This window comes from Canis lupus, chromosome 27 (assembly GCF_011100685.1).
Source record: "Canis lupus familiaris isolate Mischka breed German Shepherd chromosome 27, alternate assembly UU_Cfam_GSD_1.0, whole genome shotgun sequence".
Taxonomy (NCBI): Eukaryota; Metazoa; Chordata; class Mammalia; order Carnivora; family Canidae; genus Canis; species Canis lupus.
The window spans coordinates 11,960,471-11,981,323 of NC_049248.1; the positions used below are offsets into that span (position 1 = coordinate 11,960,471).

The 20,853-nt window shown below is 42.3% G+C and overlaps 1 protein-coding gene across 7 annotated transcripts in view; it reads left to right on the plus strand.

Moving 5' to 3' along the window:
• Positions 1-261: 261 nt before the first annotated feature.
• BCL2L14 (BCL2 like 14) overlaps positions 262-20,853 on the plus strand; it is a 36,893-nt gene continuing 16,301 nt past the window's right edge. Inside the window, exons 1-4 of one of the 7 annotated variants that reach the window (XM_038576810.1) lie at positions 306-387; positions 1,986-2,041; positions 16,536-16,703; positions 18,051-18,145. Coding sequence is in view for 2 of the 7 variants with exons in the window: in XM_038576804.1 (XP_038432732.1) it covers positions 2,013-2,041 (29 nt within the window). In the remaining 5 variants the exon portion in view is untranslated. Of the gene's footprint in view, positions 388-1,985; positions 2,042-3,880; positions 3,952-16,535; positions 16,704-18,050; positions 18,146-20,853 lie in introns of all 7 variants that reach the window. The other 6 variants (XM_038576808.1, XM_038576807.1, XM_038576806.1 and 3 more) reach the window with 6 other exon arrangements.

The following is a 20,853-nucleotide window of genomic DNA, read 5'->3' on the forward strand; positions in this document are numbered from 1 at the left end:
AGATGGATGATAGCAATACCTCCACGGCCCATCAGAGCTGATGCCAAGGTGAAACAATGTAATTCACATGATGGGTCTACCCTGCCTAGTGTGTCATAATTCCTCAATAAATTGTAGTGGCTCTATTTTCTTTTAACATGGCAGCAAGGGGCACGCTTAGCCTAATTGCAGGCAAGTAAAGGAATCCTAGCATTCCAAATGAGAACTCTGAAAATATTTCCCCATAGAAACACAGTTCTAAACCATGATTGTATTCTTCAGACTATTATTACTCCTAACGATTCTATGGCTCTGGTGTTTCAGCTTGATCCTGCAAGTAAAATGGGCTCTCCTGGACTGGCCTGGCAAAACTAACCACCATGAAGTACATTATTACAGGAGGAAAATGTGAGTTCTAAACAAATCCTTTACAAAAGAACTTTTGAAATAGACCCCACTCTGAAGTTGGATACTGCCTAGATATGAATACTATGAAGGCAGATACTTTGGAGATTGCAAATGTATCAGGCTGATGAATGGTAGATATTCTACTGACCTGCATTCTCTGAGCAAGAACCTTATGAATGAGGCCACCTGCCAGAGATACTCAGGGCCAAGGGTGGAAAGCAACACTTCCCCCAAAGGTAGACTTCCAGGGAGTGAGGGAGTCAATGGGAGATCACTATCAATACCTGACTATGCAGCAGTTAGGGAGAAGTCTTGGAAAGCAGCCTCAGAAATGGGGAAAACAGAGTCCTGAAAGTGATTCTAGGGGGGTGCCTACTTGATGTTGAGAAGCCTATGAAAACAGAAAGGTTGTAGCCAGGAGCTTGTAGAAGTCTATTTGGAACCCAGGCAGAAAAGGAATGGCTTGACCCATAATTCATTTTTTGTTCTGTTTTTTAAAGATTTTATTTATTTATTCACGAGAGACACAGAAAGAGGGACAAAGACACAGGCAGAGGGAGAAGCTTCCCACAGGGAGTCTGATGAAGCACTTGATCCAAGGACCCCAGGATCATGCCGAGTCGAAGGCAGATGCTCAACCACTGAGCCACCCAGGCATCCCTTGACCCATAATTTGAAAAAGAAATGGAATGGCCTGGAAAAATAGAAAAACTATAACTTCATGGCTAAGAGACTAGAAGGGATGGATTTGGGGCTCTCATGTGGAAGTGCTTGATAAGGTTTGAATAATCTATACCTGAAGCTAAGCTGAAAGGTTTCAGTATACAATTGGGAAGCACTCAGGACTTTTCACTGTAGTAAAGTTTGGCATGAATTGACCTGCTAGGTCCACAGGACAGCAATGAGCAAAATAGGAAAAAGCAAGGGAAAGGATGTTGCAAGAAACACAGCAAGTGGGCAAAAGATCTGGCTTTTTGTGGAGGTACAGTCTCTTTCGTGCTCTGGGCTAGGGAGAGCCAAGAAGGAACCTGAGTGAGACCCATTCATACCCGGACACAGGTTTCCAGGGCTTGGTCTCTAACCTGTTAGTGCACCAGGCATCCCTTATATGTGCTGTGTCTGTGACTCCACGTGGACCCTGACACGGCACCAAGATCTATAGTGATGCCGAAACACAGCAAGCTAGTAAGGAATCTCAAGGATGTATCCTATATTCCTGCCTACTGCATCCCTGATGGTGGTCATGAAGCCTCTGCTTGAATAATTTCACTGATGGAGTCTCACTTCTTGTGAGACACCCAGGTCCCTATTAAAGGACTGTCATGTGAAGAATTCTCTCCAATCAGCCAGATCAAATCTGCACCCTGGTGACTTCTAGCCTTTAGTCCTCGTTCTGTTCTCTGGAGCTGAGTAGCTAAATCTAATCCTTCCTCCCCATGAGACATAGTTCCATTTTCCTTAAATCTATTCTCTTCTAGGATTAATGGTCCACATTACACAACCTTAATAACCAAGTCAATGAGCATTTTGTGATGGCTTTAATGTAAACAGAGCACAGTGCACATGCTAAGTGAATAAATTGTCTCTTTGCTCTTCAGGTAAACGGGGCAAAGACAGAAGAATGGATGACAAACTCTAATACAAAGACTGATAAGTACTACAAAACATTCAGAACTTGCTATGGGGAAAGTGTAGACCAGTTCACCTTGGGGGATATGGAAAGGCTTCTAAGAAGAGGTGGGATTTGAGCTGGGACTTGAAAGACTTTGACAAGCAGATGCAGGGAAGGAAGTGGGTGGTGAGTGAAACGAACAAAGGATATGATACGGGCTTGAGGACCCTGGTTCTTAACTTCCTACTTGACCTTGAGCATATTTAAAATGAGGACCCTAGGGACGCCTGGGTGGTTCAGTGGTTGAATGTCTGCCTTTGACTCAGGCCATGACCTGGGATTGAGTCCCACATCAGGCTCCCTTTGAGGAGCCTGCTTCTCCCTCTGCCTGTGTCTCTGCCTTTCTGTGTGTCTGCCATGAATAAATAAAATCTTTTTAAAAATGAGGGCCCTAAAGTAAATGATCCCTAACTCCTAGTGACAGAGATCCAAAAGGGTTTGAGTTGAAGGATTCCAATGAAGGCAAGAGTCCAAACCTGTGATGCCCTACCCGTATCAAGGGAGTGATCTGTATGTTTGGGACAGGGGCATAAGAGGAGGATAATTCATTCACTGTTCTGCCTGTCAACTGATACAGAACTCTTCACCACTCTGACCGTGTCATTTTGGGGACACTGACAATGGCCTTCTTAGAATGATGACCTTCTTTTTTTTTTTAATATTTATTTTTTTTTTTTTTATGATAGTCACAGAGAGAGAGAGAGGCAGAGACACAGGCAGAGGGAGAAGCAGGCTCCATGCACCGGGAGCCTGATGTGGGATTCGATCCCGGGTCTCCAGGATCACGCCCTGGGCCAAAGGCAGGCGCCAAACCGCTGCGCCACCCAGGGATCCCGAATAATGACCTTCTTATAGAAATTTATTTTTTTTAATATTTTTTAATTTATTTACTCATGAGAGGCACACAGAGAGAGAGAGAGAGAGAGAGAGAGGCAGAGGGAGAAGCAGGCTCCATGCAGGGAGCCTGACATGGGACTCGGTCCTGGGTCTCCAGGATCATGCCCTGGGCTGAAGGCCGTGCTAAACCGCTGAGCCACCCAGGCTGCCCAATGATGGCCTTCTTAGAATAGCAGTTACTATGAGCCAGACACCTTTGGGAGCATTATATAATAACACTTGCATCCCACTGAATCCTCAGAACAATCCTATGACATAAATACAAGTTTGATTATCCCCATTTTATAGATAAGAAAACAGAGGCATGGAGAGATTAAATATCTTGCCCAAGTTCATTGAGCTAGTCTTACAGTGGAGCTAGGCTTTGAACTCAGGTAGTCTGGCTTCCTGCATTACTTCTTCAATAAAAAAAAAACACAAGGGCAGAACTGGATACAGCTCTGTAGGCATGTTCTCCCTCAACAGGGGACAGTACCGTGACATCCTAGCTCCTTTTGCATTCCCATCAACTCAGCCTAAGACAGCCCCAATTTTCTTGGCAGCCATAACATATCAGTGATTCACACTGAGTTGGCAGTCATCTAAAATCCCTAAAACCCTTTTGACGGGAACTGTTCTTAAGCCAGGTCAGTCCCAGTCTGTTCACATGCAGTTGATCAGTTAATCCAAAATGCTGGGTTTTTCATTAAGCCCCATTAGATGCTATGTTTTAACTCACAGTTTCACCCTACAATAATTTTGAAATACAATATGTTAGCCAATGGTATCTCTCCCAGCTCAGTAATAATATAAAATAATCTGCTAACGGTCCTTGGAGCATTCATTAACCCTGAATGTTTTTCATATAGTATCTTCTACAGTAGTTTAGTCTTTACATGAAGTCCTTTATGATTGCTGTTGTTGTTACCATTATTCCCACTTAAGGGGACAGCAAATCAAGGCTGGCAAAGTGAAGAAACTTGCTCAATGTCCAATTAGGAAGTGACAGACCCAAGGTTCGTATCCAGGATCATCTGATTCTTGGGGCCACAGCTCACCCAAATGCTTTCCCATCTCTTTGCATCATCTATAAACTTGCCATCATCTAAGTAATTACCAAAAAATGTCAAACAGAATCAAGGACAGAACTCAGAGAGGTAAATCATGCCTATATGAACCAATTATTCACATAGTCATACAGAGATGGAGGCATTTTCTTACAGAATATTGAAAGGCCGGAGAGGTGGGCCAGGTAGCCCAAACTCACACACCTAGGGAAAAAAGGAGATAGGAGAGAAAAGAATCCAAAGAGCTCAGGACCTTCATTCCATCAGCACATGGTTGGAGTATAAATGGGTAGAAATTTTTAAAAAAAAAATTAAAATAAATAAATAAATGGGTAGAAATAAACCCAGAAAGTTTTGCAGTTACAGCATCAACTAGACTGCAATTCTCCAACTTGTTCACATGCATCTCATGAGAATATTTATCACAAACCTTGCTGGAGTGAGCATGCACTTTATCAAAGACACCCCCTAACCTGTGCAAGATGGGATTTCTTTGCGCTTACTCTCCGTGAATACTCAGAACCTCCCATTCTAACGGTTTGCAAATAATTCGTTTATTTTTTTTAAGATTTTATTTATTTATTCATGAGAGACAAGAGAGAGAGGCAGAGACACAGGCAGAGGGAGAAGCAGGCTCCTCACAGGGAGCCCGATGCGGGATTGGTCCCAGGACCCCGGATCACACCCTGAGCCAAAGGCAGACACTCAACCACTGAGGTACCCAGGTGCCCCATAAATCATCCGTTTAATAACGTGGTATAGGATTATGCAGGGAATCACCATAGGTAAGCCTTTTGAGGGGTGCCAACTCCCTGAAAACTGTGCAAGTCATGTCCAATCATCAAGCGCCATCACACCACAGTGGCCCCCGGGGCTCCCCACACCAGGCCTGTGTTCACTTAGAGCTGATAACACACCCCCACCATCTCCTCTTGCTTGAAAGCTTCAATTTTTCTTTATTATTTCCCACTGAGGCTGTTTGATAGAGAAAAAAAAATTTGAACCAGAGTGTTCTGTTTTCTTCCTGATTTCTGTCATTGTAAATGAATCTGAAAAAAAATCCTTTCTTTTGTCATATTTTCAAGAACCTCAGCAAAGAGGCTGACACATACTCCAGGCCTATTCCACATTTTGTATTTGCATTTTGTCCTAACCATTGACAAAGACTCTCTTCTTGACTGAACTGTAGCCAGGCTCCCCTGAGCCCAAAGAGGCCCCATCCTGGAGGCATGTTCTCCAAGAGCCCAGTTTTTGTAAGAATCCTGCCAAGTTGGTTTAGCCAGAATCTTCCACCCTTGACATCAGATCAGCCTTGATATCTGACCAGATCCTTCATCCCCAACCATCTCCTGGGGAATGTTTGGCCACCCTGGCCTGCCTCCAGCAAGAATCCTATCAGGTTGGCTTAGCTAGATTCCCCCTTACCCCTGATTCTTCTGGCAGTTTTCCATCCACTGACCTCTCCACCCTGCTTCTTGGCTAGGAAGTCCCACGTTTCCCTGTTGGATTCAGAGCTAAGTCAGTTCTCCCTCCCCTAGTGCCAAACCTCACTGTGGTGGTCCCTATACATATTCCTGAATATCGTCGACCTTATCATTTTAACAAGTGACAGAATAACATTTTAACAACTCCTTTGGGCATCTATTACATGTATTCTTATTTATTTATTTTTTAGATTTTATTGATTTATTCATGAGAGACACAGAGATAGAGGCAAAGACATAGGGAGAAGGAAAAGCAGGCTTTCCACAGGGAGCCTGATGTAAGGCTTGATCCCAGGACCTGGGATCATGACCTGAGCCAAAAGCAGATACTCAATCACTGAACCACCCAGGTGTCCATACATGTGTTCTTTTAAAGTGGGAGCTCATGCAAGAACTTCCTTTTGGCCTCAAAGTAAAATGCCCCCTTTGCTTGCTTTTCCAGATCACTCCCTTTTACATCCTACCTAGTAAAAGGCAGAATCAGGATTTGGCTCCAATCTATTTACCTACATAGCCTGAGCCCTTCTGATACTACATTATTTGTCAGTGAGTCAGTAACTGTAACTAAGCCGTTAAAAACAACCAATACCAGAACCTCAAGATCTCCATCCAAATGCCTCTCAATCAATCAGATAATCAAAGAGCCTGAAGTACCATGAGGTGCAGAGAATTAAGTGAATTAACCCAGAGAATTAAGTGATTTAACCCATGTTAGGAGATAATTTTTTCAAAGTAAAATAAACAAAGCTGGCCCCTGGGTAAAATAGTAAGGACAGATTTTAAACAGAAAAGTACTATTGCAATGGGGGAAGAGTCCAGTGTGAACTGAAATAAACTAGGATTTGCTCAGGAGTGAATGGGTATTTTAAAGGGAGAATGAGGGGTGCCTGGGTGACTCAGTCATTGAAGTGTCTGCCTTCTGCTCAGGTCATGATCCCAGAGTCCAGGGATCAAGTCCTGCATGGGGCTCCCTGCTCAGTGGGGAGCCTGCTTCTCCCTCTGCCTCTGCTATTCCCATTTATTCTCTCTCTCTCTCTTTCGGTTAAACAAACATTATATGTTCTCATTCATTTGGGGAATATAAATAATAGTGAAAGGGAAAATAAGGGAAGGGAGAAGAAATGTGTGGGAAATATCAGAAAGGGAGACAGAACGTAAAGACTGCTAACTCTGGGAAACGAACTAGGGGTGGTAGAAGGGGAGGAGGGCGGGGGGTGGGAGTGAATGGGTGACGGGCACTGGGTATTATTCTGTATGTTAGTAAATTGAACACCAATAAAAAAAAAAAAAAAAAAAAAAAAAAAAAAAAACAAATAAATAAAATATTTTAAAAACAAAGGGAGAATGAGAACCAGTGAGCAAAAAAGGAGTAGAGACCCAGTGAACAGAAGAATGAAAAATTACAGAAAGGAAAGGAGGGTTGGTCCAAGTGAAACCATCTGTGTTGGTTAGGCTCCTACCCTCACACAAAGGCTGGCAGACACAGGCTCTGTGTTCAGGTGATGGCTCAAACAAACTGTAAGTTCTTGTGTGATCCTTGAGTTTGTTCAGGCAAGCACCTTAAGGGGGCCTAGCTCAGGCCATGGTAGGGTGTGGCCATGAGCTCTTGGAAATTATGTTAGTGCTCCATTCAAGTCTTTGTGGGCCAAGAGTGAGGCCTAGTCAGGGAAGGGCTCAGAATGAGGCTGGCTAGAATGTGGTCAAATAGAATCTTTGTCAACTCCCACATAATCCAAAAGAACATGTGTCAAATATTGTATCTACCTCATTAATGGATGGTGGAACTGGTATAATATTACAACCAGTTCAAAGGACAATTCATACTGTCACACATTTATAGTCAGTTAAGGAATGCTGGAACCAATTGATAAATAGAAGCAAACTGGAAAAAACTAGTCAATACCTATAGGAGATCAATAACCCCATTCCATCGGGGAAACATGTTAATAGAAAGAACACTTTGCATTACTATCAGTCTCCTGTAAGTCAGCTTTTGTCTCTACAGAACTGTAAAATAACCCAATCTAAAGCAAGCAAAGGTGTCACATGTAGAAAATCAAATAATCTCCACAGTTTCTAGCATTCCATTGAAAAGATAGCCAATAACATCTTTCCGTCCATTTCAAAATCTTGTTGTTCCCTACACCAAGCTCAACAGCAGTAAAATTGAGTCAAGAAAATAAAAAAAGATGATTGAAAAGCATCAACAATCAGGGATATATCTATACAGTAAGTATTAAGAAGGCAGTCAGTTTCGGTGGTTAGGGTCCTGAACTCAGAAGCCTGGCCACCTAGGCTCCCTCAAACCCCAACTTTTCCACTTGAGGTCGTATTATGTTGGGCAATTTTACTTGGCTTCCCTGTGCCTCAATTCCGTATCTGTAAGATGGGCATAACACGAGTACCTATCACATAGCTGAGTTAATCATTGATAAAGACTCAGTAAATTACAGGTGCCACCATGATGCCTGTTGGAGCCCATGGCCATGAAACCATGCCTGTCTTTAGCCTACAAGGCAATGCTCAGCTAGGCCAGAATCCTATCTTCATTATCACTAAGTTCAACATTAATTCCTTCTCTCAAGCTTCCCCTTGCTTCTAGGAGACTAACCAGTTGCCCTCCGCGAAGTGCAAGATTCGAGTGTAGGCAAAATTTAGCACCATTGCTTCCTGTGACTTTAGAGATGGCATTAGCATCAAGTATGAAGTTCTCTTTGTTTATCAAGAAGGTTTAGAAAAAGTCAAGGTATTTTTAATCTGCTATCACAGTTATACTCTGCTTCTGTGCCAATGTGATCTCTGTACCAAAGCATCATCCATCTTCCTCTGGTCATAGCAATCCCGCAACACTACCACTTCACTTCCTTTATTTGGTCTTCACTCAAACATTCTAACCACGACTTAAAGGATTTCCTTACAGGTGTAGAGGACATAGAAAACCTTTTCCCCTGGCCTCTTAGGTACTTCACCTGGACCCTGCAAATTAGACAGAAGCAGATTAACAACAGAAAAACAAATAAAAGTTTATTAACACATACAGCTTACATACACATGGGAGAAACTCAGTGATGTGTAACTCAAAAGGGTGGCTAGAACTTGGGGCTTATAGGGCATCTTAACAGAAAAGCAATACATCTATACAACTATAGCAAACAAAGAAACAGCTATTAACAGGCATGCAAGCACTGGATTTGGCTGTCCCCCAGGGCTCAGAGCAGAGGGAACAAGAAAAATTCTTTGAGTTTTACCTAAGAAAGTGCACACTTTACAAGTTGCTGCTCAAGGGTCTTGCTTCTAATTAGCACCAGTCTAAGTGCTAACTGCAATCCTTCCTGGAGCCTGAAAGAGCTGGTGGGCACTTCCCCTCCCTTCTCCCTCCTAGTGGCTCCAATAATAAAACCAAACTGTTGGTATCTCCTTGGAAGGATCTTGTCAACACACCTAGTGCCCCAACTTTTAAGGTCGCCACCTGAGGAATGAGCTGCCAAATCACCCAGCTCCAATAGCCAACATGGTTTGCCTCTGCCTTCTCCCTCTAGCCCACTCCAAATCACCAGTATCTCCTCGGAAGGAACTTATACATGTGTCTGGCACCCCAACTTTTGTAGATGTCAGCCAAAAGACAGACCCCCAGATGACCTGGTTCTGAAAGCCAACAGGTCTTGTATTCATAAATCCCAAAGGACTATAGCAAGCAATGAAGCAGTTCTTAATGGGTGTAGGAGCACCCAACTTCACAGCTATACACCGAGGTCCAGTGCAAAGAGAGCAGACAAAAAAGCCTATCTCTCTCAGTTTCCATTGGAAGGTCCCCCAAAGTAATTGCATACTTTCCCAGCTGCTGCCTAAGGGTTTGGCTTCCAATCAGCCTTCATCTAGGTGTAAACTGTGATTCTCTCCTTTGGCACACTAACAGCTTTCAGCACACCCTTAACTACTGGGAGCCACCAAGAACAAAGTGTCTGAGAGACACTCAAGAGCCACTAGTAAAGAGATTGACTCAGTACTCAAAAATCTCCCGGCAAAGATAATGAAGATGGCTTCATTGATAAATTATACTAAATACTTAAAGAATTAATACCAATCCTTCTTAGCCTCCAAAAAAAATAAAAGACAAGGAAACACTTCCAAACTCATTTAATAATTCTAACATTACCCTGATACCAAAACCAGACAAGAACATTACAAGAAAAGAAAATTAAAGGCCAATATTATTGATGAACATAGATGCTGAAACACTCAAAAAATAGTAGCAAGCCAAATTCAATAATATATTAAAGGAATCAATACACTATAATCAAGTGGGATTCATTCCAGGGATGCAAGTATGGTTCGACATTCACAAATCAATGTGGTGATATACTGCATAACAAAATGGCAGATAAAAATCATACCAGTGGTCAAATCAGACCACTTGATGTAGAAAATAGCATTTGACAAAATTTGACAAAATTTTCATCTCATAATGAAAACTGCCAACAATCTGATCTATAAGGAACATACTTCAACATAAGAAAGGCCAAACATGACAAATCCACAGTTAGCATCACATTCAGTGATGAAAACTGAAAGCTTTTCCTCTAAGATCAGGAATAAGACAAGGATGCCCACTCTAGCCACTTCTATTCAACATAATATTGGAGTCCTAGCCAGAGCAATTACACAAAAGAAAGAAATAAAAGATATCTAAACAAGAAAAGAAGTAAAATTGTCTCTGTTTGTAGATGACATATTATAACCCGAAAGTCTCCACCAAAAAAACCTGTTAGACCTAATAAATGAATTCAATAAATTTCAGCTACAGAACTCAATATAGAAAAATCAGTTGTAGGGACACCCGGGTGGCTCAGTGGTTGAGCATCTGCCTTTGGCTCAGGTCATGATCCTAGGGTCTTGGGGTCAAGTCCTGCATCAGGCTCCCTGCAGGGAGTCTGCTTCTCCCTCTGCCTATGTCTCTGCCTTTCTCTCTGTGTGTCTCTCATGAATGAATAAATAAATAAATAAATAAATAAATAAATAAATAAATAAATAAAATCTTTTAAAAAAATCAGTTGCATTTATATATACTAACAATGAACTAGTGGAAAAAGAAAATAAAGAAAACAATCCTGTTTACAATAGCATCAAAAATAGTAAAATACTTAAGCATGAATTTAACCAAAGAGACAAAAGATCTATATCCTGAAAACTATAAAACACTTAAATTTAAAAAGACACAATTTTCACTCATTTTCTCTCCTTTACCCTATAATCCCTTTCACTATTTTTTTATATTCCCGGTACGAGTGAAACTATATAATGATTTTCCTTCTCCTATTGACTTACTTTACTCAACATAATACCCTCCAGTTCCATCCACGTCGAAGCAAATGGGGGGTATTCATCATTTCTAATGGTTGAGTAATATTCCATTGTATATATATACCACATCTTCTTTATCCAAAATGAGTGGGAAAAATCAGAGAGGGCAACAAAACATGAGAGACTCCTAACTCTGGGAAACGAACAAGGGGTAGTGGAAGGGGAGGTGGGCAAGGGGACTGGATGACTGGGTGATGGGCACTGAGGGGACCACTTGACAGGATGAGCACTGGGTGTTATACTATATGTTGGCAAATCGAACTCCAATAAAAATATTTTAAAAAATAAAAATTAAAAGATATAAATAAATGGGTAGACATTCATGCTAGTCATATACAGATTCAGTGCAATCCCTACCAAAATCCCAATGACATTTTTCACAGAAATAGACAAATAATCCTAAAATTTGTAAGGATCCACAAAAGATTCCAAATAGCCAAAGCAATCTTGAACAAGAACAAAACCAGAGGCATCACACTTCCTGATTTAAAACTATATTGCAAAGCTGTAGTAATCAGATCAGTATGGTATTGGCATAAAAACAAATAACATAGATCTATGAAACAGAATAGAGAGCCCAAAAATAATCCCATGTGTATATGGTCACTTAATTTTCATCAAAGGAGCCAAGAATATGCAATAAGGAAAGGAAAGTCTCTCAAATAAATGGTGTTAGGAAAACAGGATATCTTCCTGCAAAGGAATGAAACTGGATTCCTACCTTGTACCACACACAAAAATCAACAAAATTGATTAAAGACTTGATTGCAAGACTTGAAACTATAAAACAGAAGAAAACATATGAGTTAAACTCTTTGGCATTGGTCTTGGTGATGATTTCTTGGATTTGAAAAAAGCAAAAGGAACAAAGCAAAAAATAAGTAAATGAGACTACATCAAACTAAGAAAGCTTCTGCACAGCAAAGGAAACCATCAACAAAATGAAAAGTCAACATATGCTGTGGGAATAAGCATTTGCAAATAATATGTCCAATAAGAGATTACTATCCAAACTATTCAAGGAACTCCTACAATAGCAAAAACAAAAACAAAAACAAAACAAAACAAAACAAAACAAAAACCCCCCAAACTACCAGGTTTTTAAACGGGCTAAGAACCTCAATAGACATTTTGCCAAAGAAGAGTTACAGACAGCCACCAGGTACATGAAAAGGTGTTTGCGATCACTAAGCGTCAAGGAAATGCAAATCAAAACCACAATGAGGTATCAGCTCATACCTGTCAGGTTGTCTATTATCAAAAAGGCAAGAAATGTTAAATGCCCATGAGGATGTGGAGCAAAGGAAACTCTTGTGCCCCGTTGGTGAGAATGTGAACTGAAACACACACTATGGAAAACCACATGAAGTTTCCTCAAGAAATATCTATAAAATAGAATATTTTCAGCCTTAAAAATGTAGGAAATCCTGCCATTTGTGACAACATGGATGAACCTGGAGAACATTGTGCTAAGTGAAATAAGCCAGACAAATTTGCTTGTTGTCATGTATATGTAGAAGCTTAAAAGCAAAAACAAACTGGTAGAAACAGAGCATAGAGTGATGCCAGTAGCTGGGAGGCGAGGGAAATAGGAAGAGGCTGGTGAAAGCTTACAAACTTTCTTATAAGATACATAAGGTCTGAGGATCTAATGCATAACATGGTGACTTTATAGTTGATAAGACTGTATTGAAAAAATCAAAATTTAAGAGGGAGCTTAGGTGTTCTCACCCCCCGCCAAAAGCATGTGATGTGATGGATTTGCTGATTAACTCCATGATGAAAGTCCTTTCATAATATCATAGATGATATATACTATCATCTATACTATGATAATATCATAGTATCAAAGATGTTTCATATATCAAATCATGATGTTGTACATTTCAAGTATATTACAATTTTATTTGGTTACACCTCAATAAAGCTGAGTGGAGGACAATAAATTTATAGAGAAATGACAAGACAAAGAAAAAGGGCTTTTGGGGCAGCAAACTATGCGAAGGTAAATCTACATGAGAAACTAATGGAAGATGTTGCTTCAGTAAGGTTTCTCTGTGGACTCCTTTGGTTCCAGCTCTACGGTTGTTTTTTTTTGTTTGTTTGTTTGTTTTTTAAGATTTTATTTATTTATTCATGAGAAACACAGAGACGTAGGCAGAGGGAGAAGTAGGCTCCATGCAGGGAGCCTGATGCAGGAGGGTCTCCAGGATCACGCCCTGGGCTGAAGGCAGATGCTTAACCACTGAGCTGCCCAGGTGTCCCGTGTCTGCTTCTTAACTGCTTTCAGCTCAAAACATCCCTTAGAGCCAAATTGGAGTAGCATACTCTGAAGCCCTTCACAGGTAGAGTTTGTAACAAATGATGCTTTTCCTCTGCTCCTTTTTTCAAATGTTTCATTTGAACCAGTTTCATTCTTTTGTTGCTTCATTTCATCCAGTTTCATCAAGATTGAAATAAGGATGAGAATCAGCCCCAGAGTAGTATGGTGTCCATTCCAAAATCTGCTCATCTGGGCTTTCAAGTCTTACTTGGTATTCACTTTATACTCAAAAGTTGGGCAAAAATACTCAAAGTTTTCCTGAGATGAGCTTTTTATTCATACATACAAACACATATTTTTCCCTTAGACATAGTTCCCATCAGAGGTCAAATAAATTCCAGAATCTAAGATTAAGGCAGATTGAAAATAAATATAACAATTGCAAAAATAATCCATTGCCAATAACTCAACTCCTAGGAATCATTCCTCAGGAAACAATGCAAAATAGGGGCAAAGATGACAAAACTATACTGTGAAATATTATTTATAATAGTGAACACATGAAAACAAGCAAAACATTTAAAAAATATCTGCCTGCTTGAATAATTTTAGTGCTTCCATTCACTGGACCTCTGCAGCCATTAAAAATTCTATTTACAAAATATGTTCGTTCATATGGAGATAACCTTATGATAGATGCTAAATGCAAGAAGCAAGTCACAAGGGGGCACCTGGCTGGCTCAGTCGGTAAAGCACAGGACTCTTGATCTCAGGGTGAATTCTAGCCCCATGTTGAGCGTGGAGCCTAGTTAAAAAAAAAAGGGGGGGGGGGGGAGAAAAAGCAAGTCACAAAACTATGATAACATCTGAACTATGTAAAACCGTGTACATTGTATTTGTTCAGGAATCTTTCTCTTCAAAGAAACACTCAGATCAGCTGAATTAAAAAAAAAAAAAAAAAAAAAAAAGGAGTCTCCCAGCTCCCAGGTGGCAAGTGGAGAGCTCCCAGGATCCAGGACAGCACTCTCTCCTGCTCCCTGGCACCCTGTTGCTTCCCATTTCTCTCTCTCTCTCTCTTTTTTTTTTTTTTTTTTTTTATGATAGGCACACAGTGAGAGAGAGAGAGGCAGAGACACAGGCAGAGGGAGAAGCAGGCTCCATGCACCGGGAGCCCAACGTGGGATTCGATCCCGGGTCTCCAGGATCGCGCCCTGGGCCAAAGGCAGGCGTCAAACCGCTGCGCCACCCAGGGATCCCCCATTTCTCTCTTGATTAGTCTCTTCCTCGCTTTCTCAGTCTGCCTACTTTTGCTCCTCTGCTACGTGGAACCCAAACACAGCCACCCAGTTGAAACACCCGGCAGAGTCTGGCTAGAGTCCTTGTACACAGTTCCAAATTTCTGGCATATGGAATTGAATTGGCCTGACTTGGGTAGTAAGCAGTTCACTTCTTGTCCACGTGGATATGATTAAAGGGGCAGGGGTCATTTGGTCCACTGCTCTGCAGGGGTACATCCTAATAAGTGCCATAATTGGAAGCAGTGTGAAAGGGAAGGGCAGTGGGCGGGGTAGATACTCCAGAGGTTGCTAGAAGTTTTTGTCATAGGGAGAAGGAAATACACCAAATTTTTAATAACATTTACCACTGACTAGATCATGGTGGTCTTTATTTAATGTATGCTATTTTATGTTTTACAGGTTTTCTCCAACACTATGTGTATTTTTAGGAGCAGGACAAAGTGTATTTGGTTTTTTAATATATAACATGTATTAAGTCCCATCCTTATTATGTGCTAGCTTGTTGGGTATGGGAGTCGCCAAATTGAATGATTAATGGATATTGTGTATCTTCAATGAGCCTGCCTCCTGTACCAGTTCCCGCTTCTTGTGTTTATACTTAACCTTGCCAAGATCTTATGGGATTGTAAATGGTTTCTGCAACCGGTATCATTAAGTTATATAACTCTGAACACCAATAACAACTCTAGCCCACACGATGTGATTTAGTTATTGATGATATGCATTTGTTGATTCTTTAACCATTTCAAATGAATATGTCTCTCTTTTTTAACTAAGTTTTTTTTTAAGATTTTATTTTTTGAGAGAGAGCACATGCACATAGGCAGGAGCAGGGGAAAAGGGAAAGTGGAGAGGGAAAGCGAATCTCAAGCAGACTTCCTACTGAGCACAGAGCCCACGTGGGGCTTGAACTCATGACTCTGAAATCATGAACTGAGCCAGAATCAAGAGTGGGGGATCCCTGGGTGGCGCAGTGGTTTGGCGCCTGCCTTTGGCCCAGGGCGCGATCCTGGAGACCCGGGATCAAATCCCACGTCGGGCTCCCGGTGCATGGAGCCTGCTTCTCCCTCTGCCTGTGTCTCTGCCTCTCTCTCTCTGTGACTATCATAAATAAAAAAAAAAAAAAAAAAAAAAAGAATCAAGAGTGGGTTGCTTAACCGACTGAGTCACCCAGGCACCCCAAAACGACTTTTTTTTTTTTTTTAAGAAAAACCATTCTTATTATTTTGTTACCCCGTAAGTTGACTAGACTGGCACATGTCATGTGCAGTAAATACTAGTTTGCTGATTAACACTCACTTTGGGTCAGCAAAGAACTGACTTTCCCACAACCACTGTCCGTTTGTTTCTCATGGATCTGTTTGCCTAACATTTAAACTGCCAGTTCTTCCTTCACTTTTATGAAATTAGCCTTAATTCCTCTTTCCCCATTCACACTTCCTTCATCTTCATGTTTTACTGGCCAGCTCTCAAGGTTTCAGGATCACATATATGGCCATAAATGTCTCTTTCAGTTAAGAATCTGGATAGAATGTGAATTCATATGTGACTCCCTTCTCTCATATATGTAGGGAATTCTATCTTTAAAATTGTGGGGGGAAAATGAGTTTTTGTGGCTTCTATGGCTGAGGTTTAGAGTCAGTCTGGAACCACTGGAAAAGATTCCATTTGAATATAATCTTTGAATAACAGTGGAGGGGTAACATGATATAACGTGAAGCTAGGGGGGCCAGGGTTTGGGTCTCAGCTCCACTGGCAGGGACCACTGGCAAAACACGCTGCTTCCTAGAGCCTGATTCCTCATCTGTAAAATGGGAATCCTAACACCTGCCTCTGGGTGTTAAGATTAAATGTGTGTACTATGCCTGTCCTATATTAGGCGGCCAGCCAACATTTGCTCAACCGATGAAACGTAAAGAATGTAAAGAACTATCTGGAGGAAATACCCACCTCATTGTCCTAAAGGGCAGTGAGAGATTTTGATAAAGAATGTCCAACTACTTTTAGAGTCAAATTACATGGGCAAAGGTCAACCCCTCCTTTAGTTAAAAAGCTAGGGGCAGGGCTTAATGAGGAAGTAGTAGTCCTTGCCTGAGGCTTACTTCAGCCTCCGTCCCCAACCTGCAGAGGCTACAGCCAAGTGAGTCTTCATCCCATGAACCTCCCTAAATGAGAAGCCCAGAAGACCCGGTGAAAGTTTCCTCTTAAGTTTTACGGAGAGAGACTCAGGTATAGAACTACCCTTGCTGCCACCTGACCTGGAGCCGGAGAAGCCAGAGCCAGCTCCATTCCCAGGTAACACCAGAAAGCACCAGTCTAGGTTCTCAGCGTCCCCAGGAGGACACGGTTGGGTCTACAGGCCTGGTTTTGCCAAGGAGGCCAATCTAACCAGAGGAGAGGTTGACTGGCTTTATTTGAAAGTTCTTATCATGTCAGTCTCTGGAAATAAGATGACAGGCAAGAATCTATTTTGTTGGTGTTTCCAGGAAGAGGAGAGACAGCTCTCTCAGGTTTCTCTTTCATTTCTCCTTTGCTACAGGGGGTTTGAGATAGTGCAGTTAAGTGTACATAACTGGCTGGATGGTTTTTAACATTACGCAGGCCTCTTGGAGTATATGACAGCGTGTGTGTGAGGATGCGACCGCCCATCAGTGGTCAGGAGCCCATGGGGATGCCAACTCCCACCTCTAGAGCAAGGATGGGGCTGAGGACAGGAATCCCTGGGTTGCCGCCCAGAGTGCTAAGCACCTGCTGGGAACGTGGTCTAGCTCTTGCAGACCCTCAGTGGCTTCCCTGAGCATGGGGCCCAGGTAAAATGGACAGTCGCTCTCCCTCCCCTTCTAGAAGGCTCCCTCCTCTCTGAGTCCCCACCCCTCACCCTCCAGCCTCAGTGCTTCTGTTTCACTAACATGGGAAGTTAAGACATTTTTGCCTCATTTTACCCTTAGGATTAAAAAACAGGTCATCCTCAGAGATGACAAGCAGGGGAGAGGCCTGGAGGTACTAAAAAGTCTGAAGTCCAGGGACAAAGGGAAAGGACAGACAGGCTCTGAAGTGCACAGCGGGGCATAGGGTGCTGACGGGGGAGGCTCAGGGCCACCAGACAAAACTGAGCTGAAACTGTGGTTGGGGGAGCTCCCTTGGGGAGGAGTGTCTCCAGGCACAGGTGACACCCGGGCCTCCTCTGCCCAGAGCAGTGGAAGGCGGTGGAAGGCAGCTCTTCCGCTGGGCCCGAGCAGGTGCCCCCAACACCCCCACCCCCAGCGGGCCCAGCCACAGCCACGTGAGACAACTCCTTCCCCACCAGCTCCAGGCACTGGTTGTGGCAGCCTCTGTGCTGGAATCACAGAGCACGCACGCTTATCCATTACCCGCCAAGGGAAGGGAAGAGAAATCTAACCTTGACAAACGAATCCACTGCTAAAACTCCCCGGAGGGGGTCTGGTGATAGATGACAGCTGAGGAGCTTCCCCACTTAACACGCTGGGCAGCCACACTGCCCTCTCTGCTGGGTGCTCCCAAAGGCCAGGCTGCGGGGACCCTGGGGGCAGGGGACTGGGGGCGGGGGCTTTAGCCATTTCAGTGACTGGGGCAAGGGGAAAGAGGCCAATCCAAGCAGCTCTGTAACCTTGCTTTCCAAAGTAGGTTTGCCATCGTTTGTTCCAGATAAGGAGACAAACAGAGGGTGTGGGAGGAGTAGGCTGTGTCCCGTCTCCGAAGTAGCCTAAGCCTCACAGGTGATCTTCTGCAGCTGCTTCCCCACTCCTGGGTCTGGTCCAGCCCACTGGGGAGGGTGGGGGCGGAGAGAGGGGGAGGACCCGGACTTCCTTTCCGCATACATGCATAAAATTTATGGTGTAAGTTTCCATAATCCCAAAAGTTGGGCTTTTACTTTCAACAGGAATGGCTGAGAGCAGTAGGGATCCGACATGGGGTAAACTCCCCCAATGTGGCTTTTAAAATGAGACTTAGCTACAAAGGTAGCAAGATCGTTTTCAATGAAGATCATTTGGGGGGTAGGGGGGGATCCCTATGCTTGTTAAACACATTTGAAGTGTCCAAACTAATACTTTTAGGTGTCAGCTATTTGTTTCAGCCCAGGGGTTTCCAGGCCAGGGTCACAGCACCCCTGCACCCCGCAGCTCGCAGTAGGATTGCCTCATCCAGACCTCAGCACTGCAATGCTTTCTGCTTCTCTCTCATTTTCAGTCTCGCCTATTGGGGGGCAGGGGGAGCAAGGACTCTGTTCCTTCCTGTACCTGTAAAATGACAAAAATCTCTTCTTTCGCAAAAATGGAAAGACCCTGCTCCATCTTGACCTCCTTGGTTTTTCCTTTTCTGATGCTGCTCCTGCATCAGCATTCAGCAGGCTTGTTTCTTAAAGAAGTCAGGACCCTTCCTCTCTGGTCAGTGACACACACACACACACACACACACACACACACACACACACACACACAGTTTTCAAGTCTTCCCACTACCTTAGAAAGCTTTGGGAGTTTTTGGTTTTTTTTTTTAACTTACATGCAGGTGTCTTTGGATGCATAGTATGGCTTGAAGAGAGGGCTCACCCTCCCACTCAAGACCTCGTTCCTGCAGGACTTGAGTGTATTTCTCACTGGTGCCATCCTTGAGCTGCCCAATTCCAAAGGAAGTTTCACATTTTAAACTTTATCACTTCTGTCCTGACACTTCCCTGCCCTGGGTTTTCACCTGGGCACAGCTCCTTACGCCTGTGCTGCTGCCACAGTTCTGAACGCCTGTCCTGCTCTCTCCCCTCACCCTTTCTGGCTCCTTCTCTAGCTTGTCTCGGGTTGCTCATTCTCTCTTTGGTCCACTTTAGTTGCTTTTGTGTGCCTCAGTTCTCAATATTTCTAAACTATATCTTTCATTCATACGGTTGCCAGATTTGCGCAAAAATGCAAGATACCCAGTTTAATCTGCATTTCAGATGAACAACAAATACTTTTTTTTAAAGTAGAAGTATGTTCCATACAATACTGGGGACATATTTATACTAAAATATATGCTTATCTGAAATTCGAATTTGATAGGATGTCCTGTATTTTATTTGGCAGCTCTATAATCATTTTTCATTCATTCATCAAATATTTATGGAGAACTTACATATGTCAGGCATCGTGCTAGGTGCTGAAAAAGCCGACCAGGTCCCAGCCTACATACCTTACAGAATAGATACTTTATATACACACATACTATGTACAAATACATATGAATCTATAGGAAGAATGTGGCCTTCGTAAAGAAACTAATATTTGTAAGTCACTAGTTAGATAATGAAGCATTGATGAGCTTGCTTTTACATTAATATTTACTCACAAAAAAGTGACCTATTAAAATAATTGTAATATATAATAATGCCAATATTTCTTGAGCATTTATCATCTGCCATGCACTATTTTAAGTGATTTACACACACTAATTATTTTTATCCATCCACATGCAAATTTGATGAAGCAGAGTTTTTTTGTTTTAGTTTTAGTTTTAAAATTTTTATATATTTATTCATGAGAGAGAGAGAGGCAGAGACACAGGCAGAGGGAGAAGCAGGCTCCATGCAGGGAGCCTGATGTGGGACTCGATCCCAGGACCCCAGGATCACGCCCTGGGCCAAAGGCAGATGGTCAACCATTGAGCCACCCAGGTACCCCTTGTTTTGTTTTGTTTTTTTAATCTCCATTTTGAAGATGGCAAATGGAGGTCCAAATAAATTAAGAAATGTACCCAGTCACACAGCTAAGCAGGCAGATGACCCGGGACATAAACTAGATTACCTAAATCAAGAAACCAATATGTAAAGCACTACTCTGTGCAGACCAACACTTGTTTTAAGGATTTTCACAGTTTAATTAGTCCTCCTCCATGGTCAATGAGTTAGATAACATGAGTCACATTTTGTAAGTAGAAAACTATGTAAGTCAAAGAGGCTAGTGATTTGCCTCAGTCCCTTTGCCAATAAGTAAAAAAAGCAGTTCTTCAACCCAACTCCTCATTCCAAATATTGCACTCTTCTAATGCCATCTGGAACCCCCTTGGAGCTTAACTAAATCACTTGTGCTCAAAGTGAGTTTCATAAATATTCTGCAATGAAAGACTTAATCAGGCACTTGTTCAAACACTTAAGTTCTACTCTAAATGCTTTACAAATATTAATTAATTTCATCTTCATAACAGTATGAATTGGGTACTGTTATCATCCCCATTTTCAACATGACAAACTGGGAGGAGCCTGCTTCTTCCTCTGCCTATGTCTCTGCCTCTCTCTCTCTCTCTCTCTCTTTCATGAGTAAATAAATCTTTGAAAAAAAAAAGTGATAAACCAAGTTATAGAGACAAGTCACATAACCTCTAGTGGCAGAGCTAGGATCTGAGCCCAGTCTGTCTTGGAGTAGGAAAAAAATTCTACAAGCCATTGTCAAGTGCC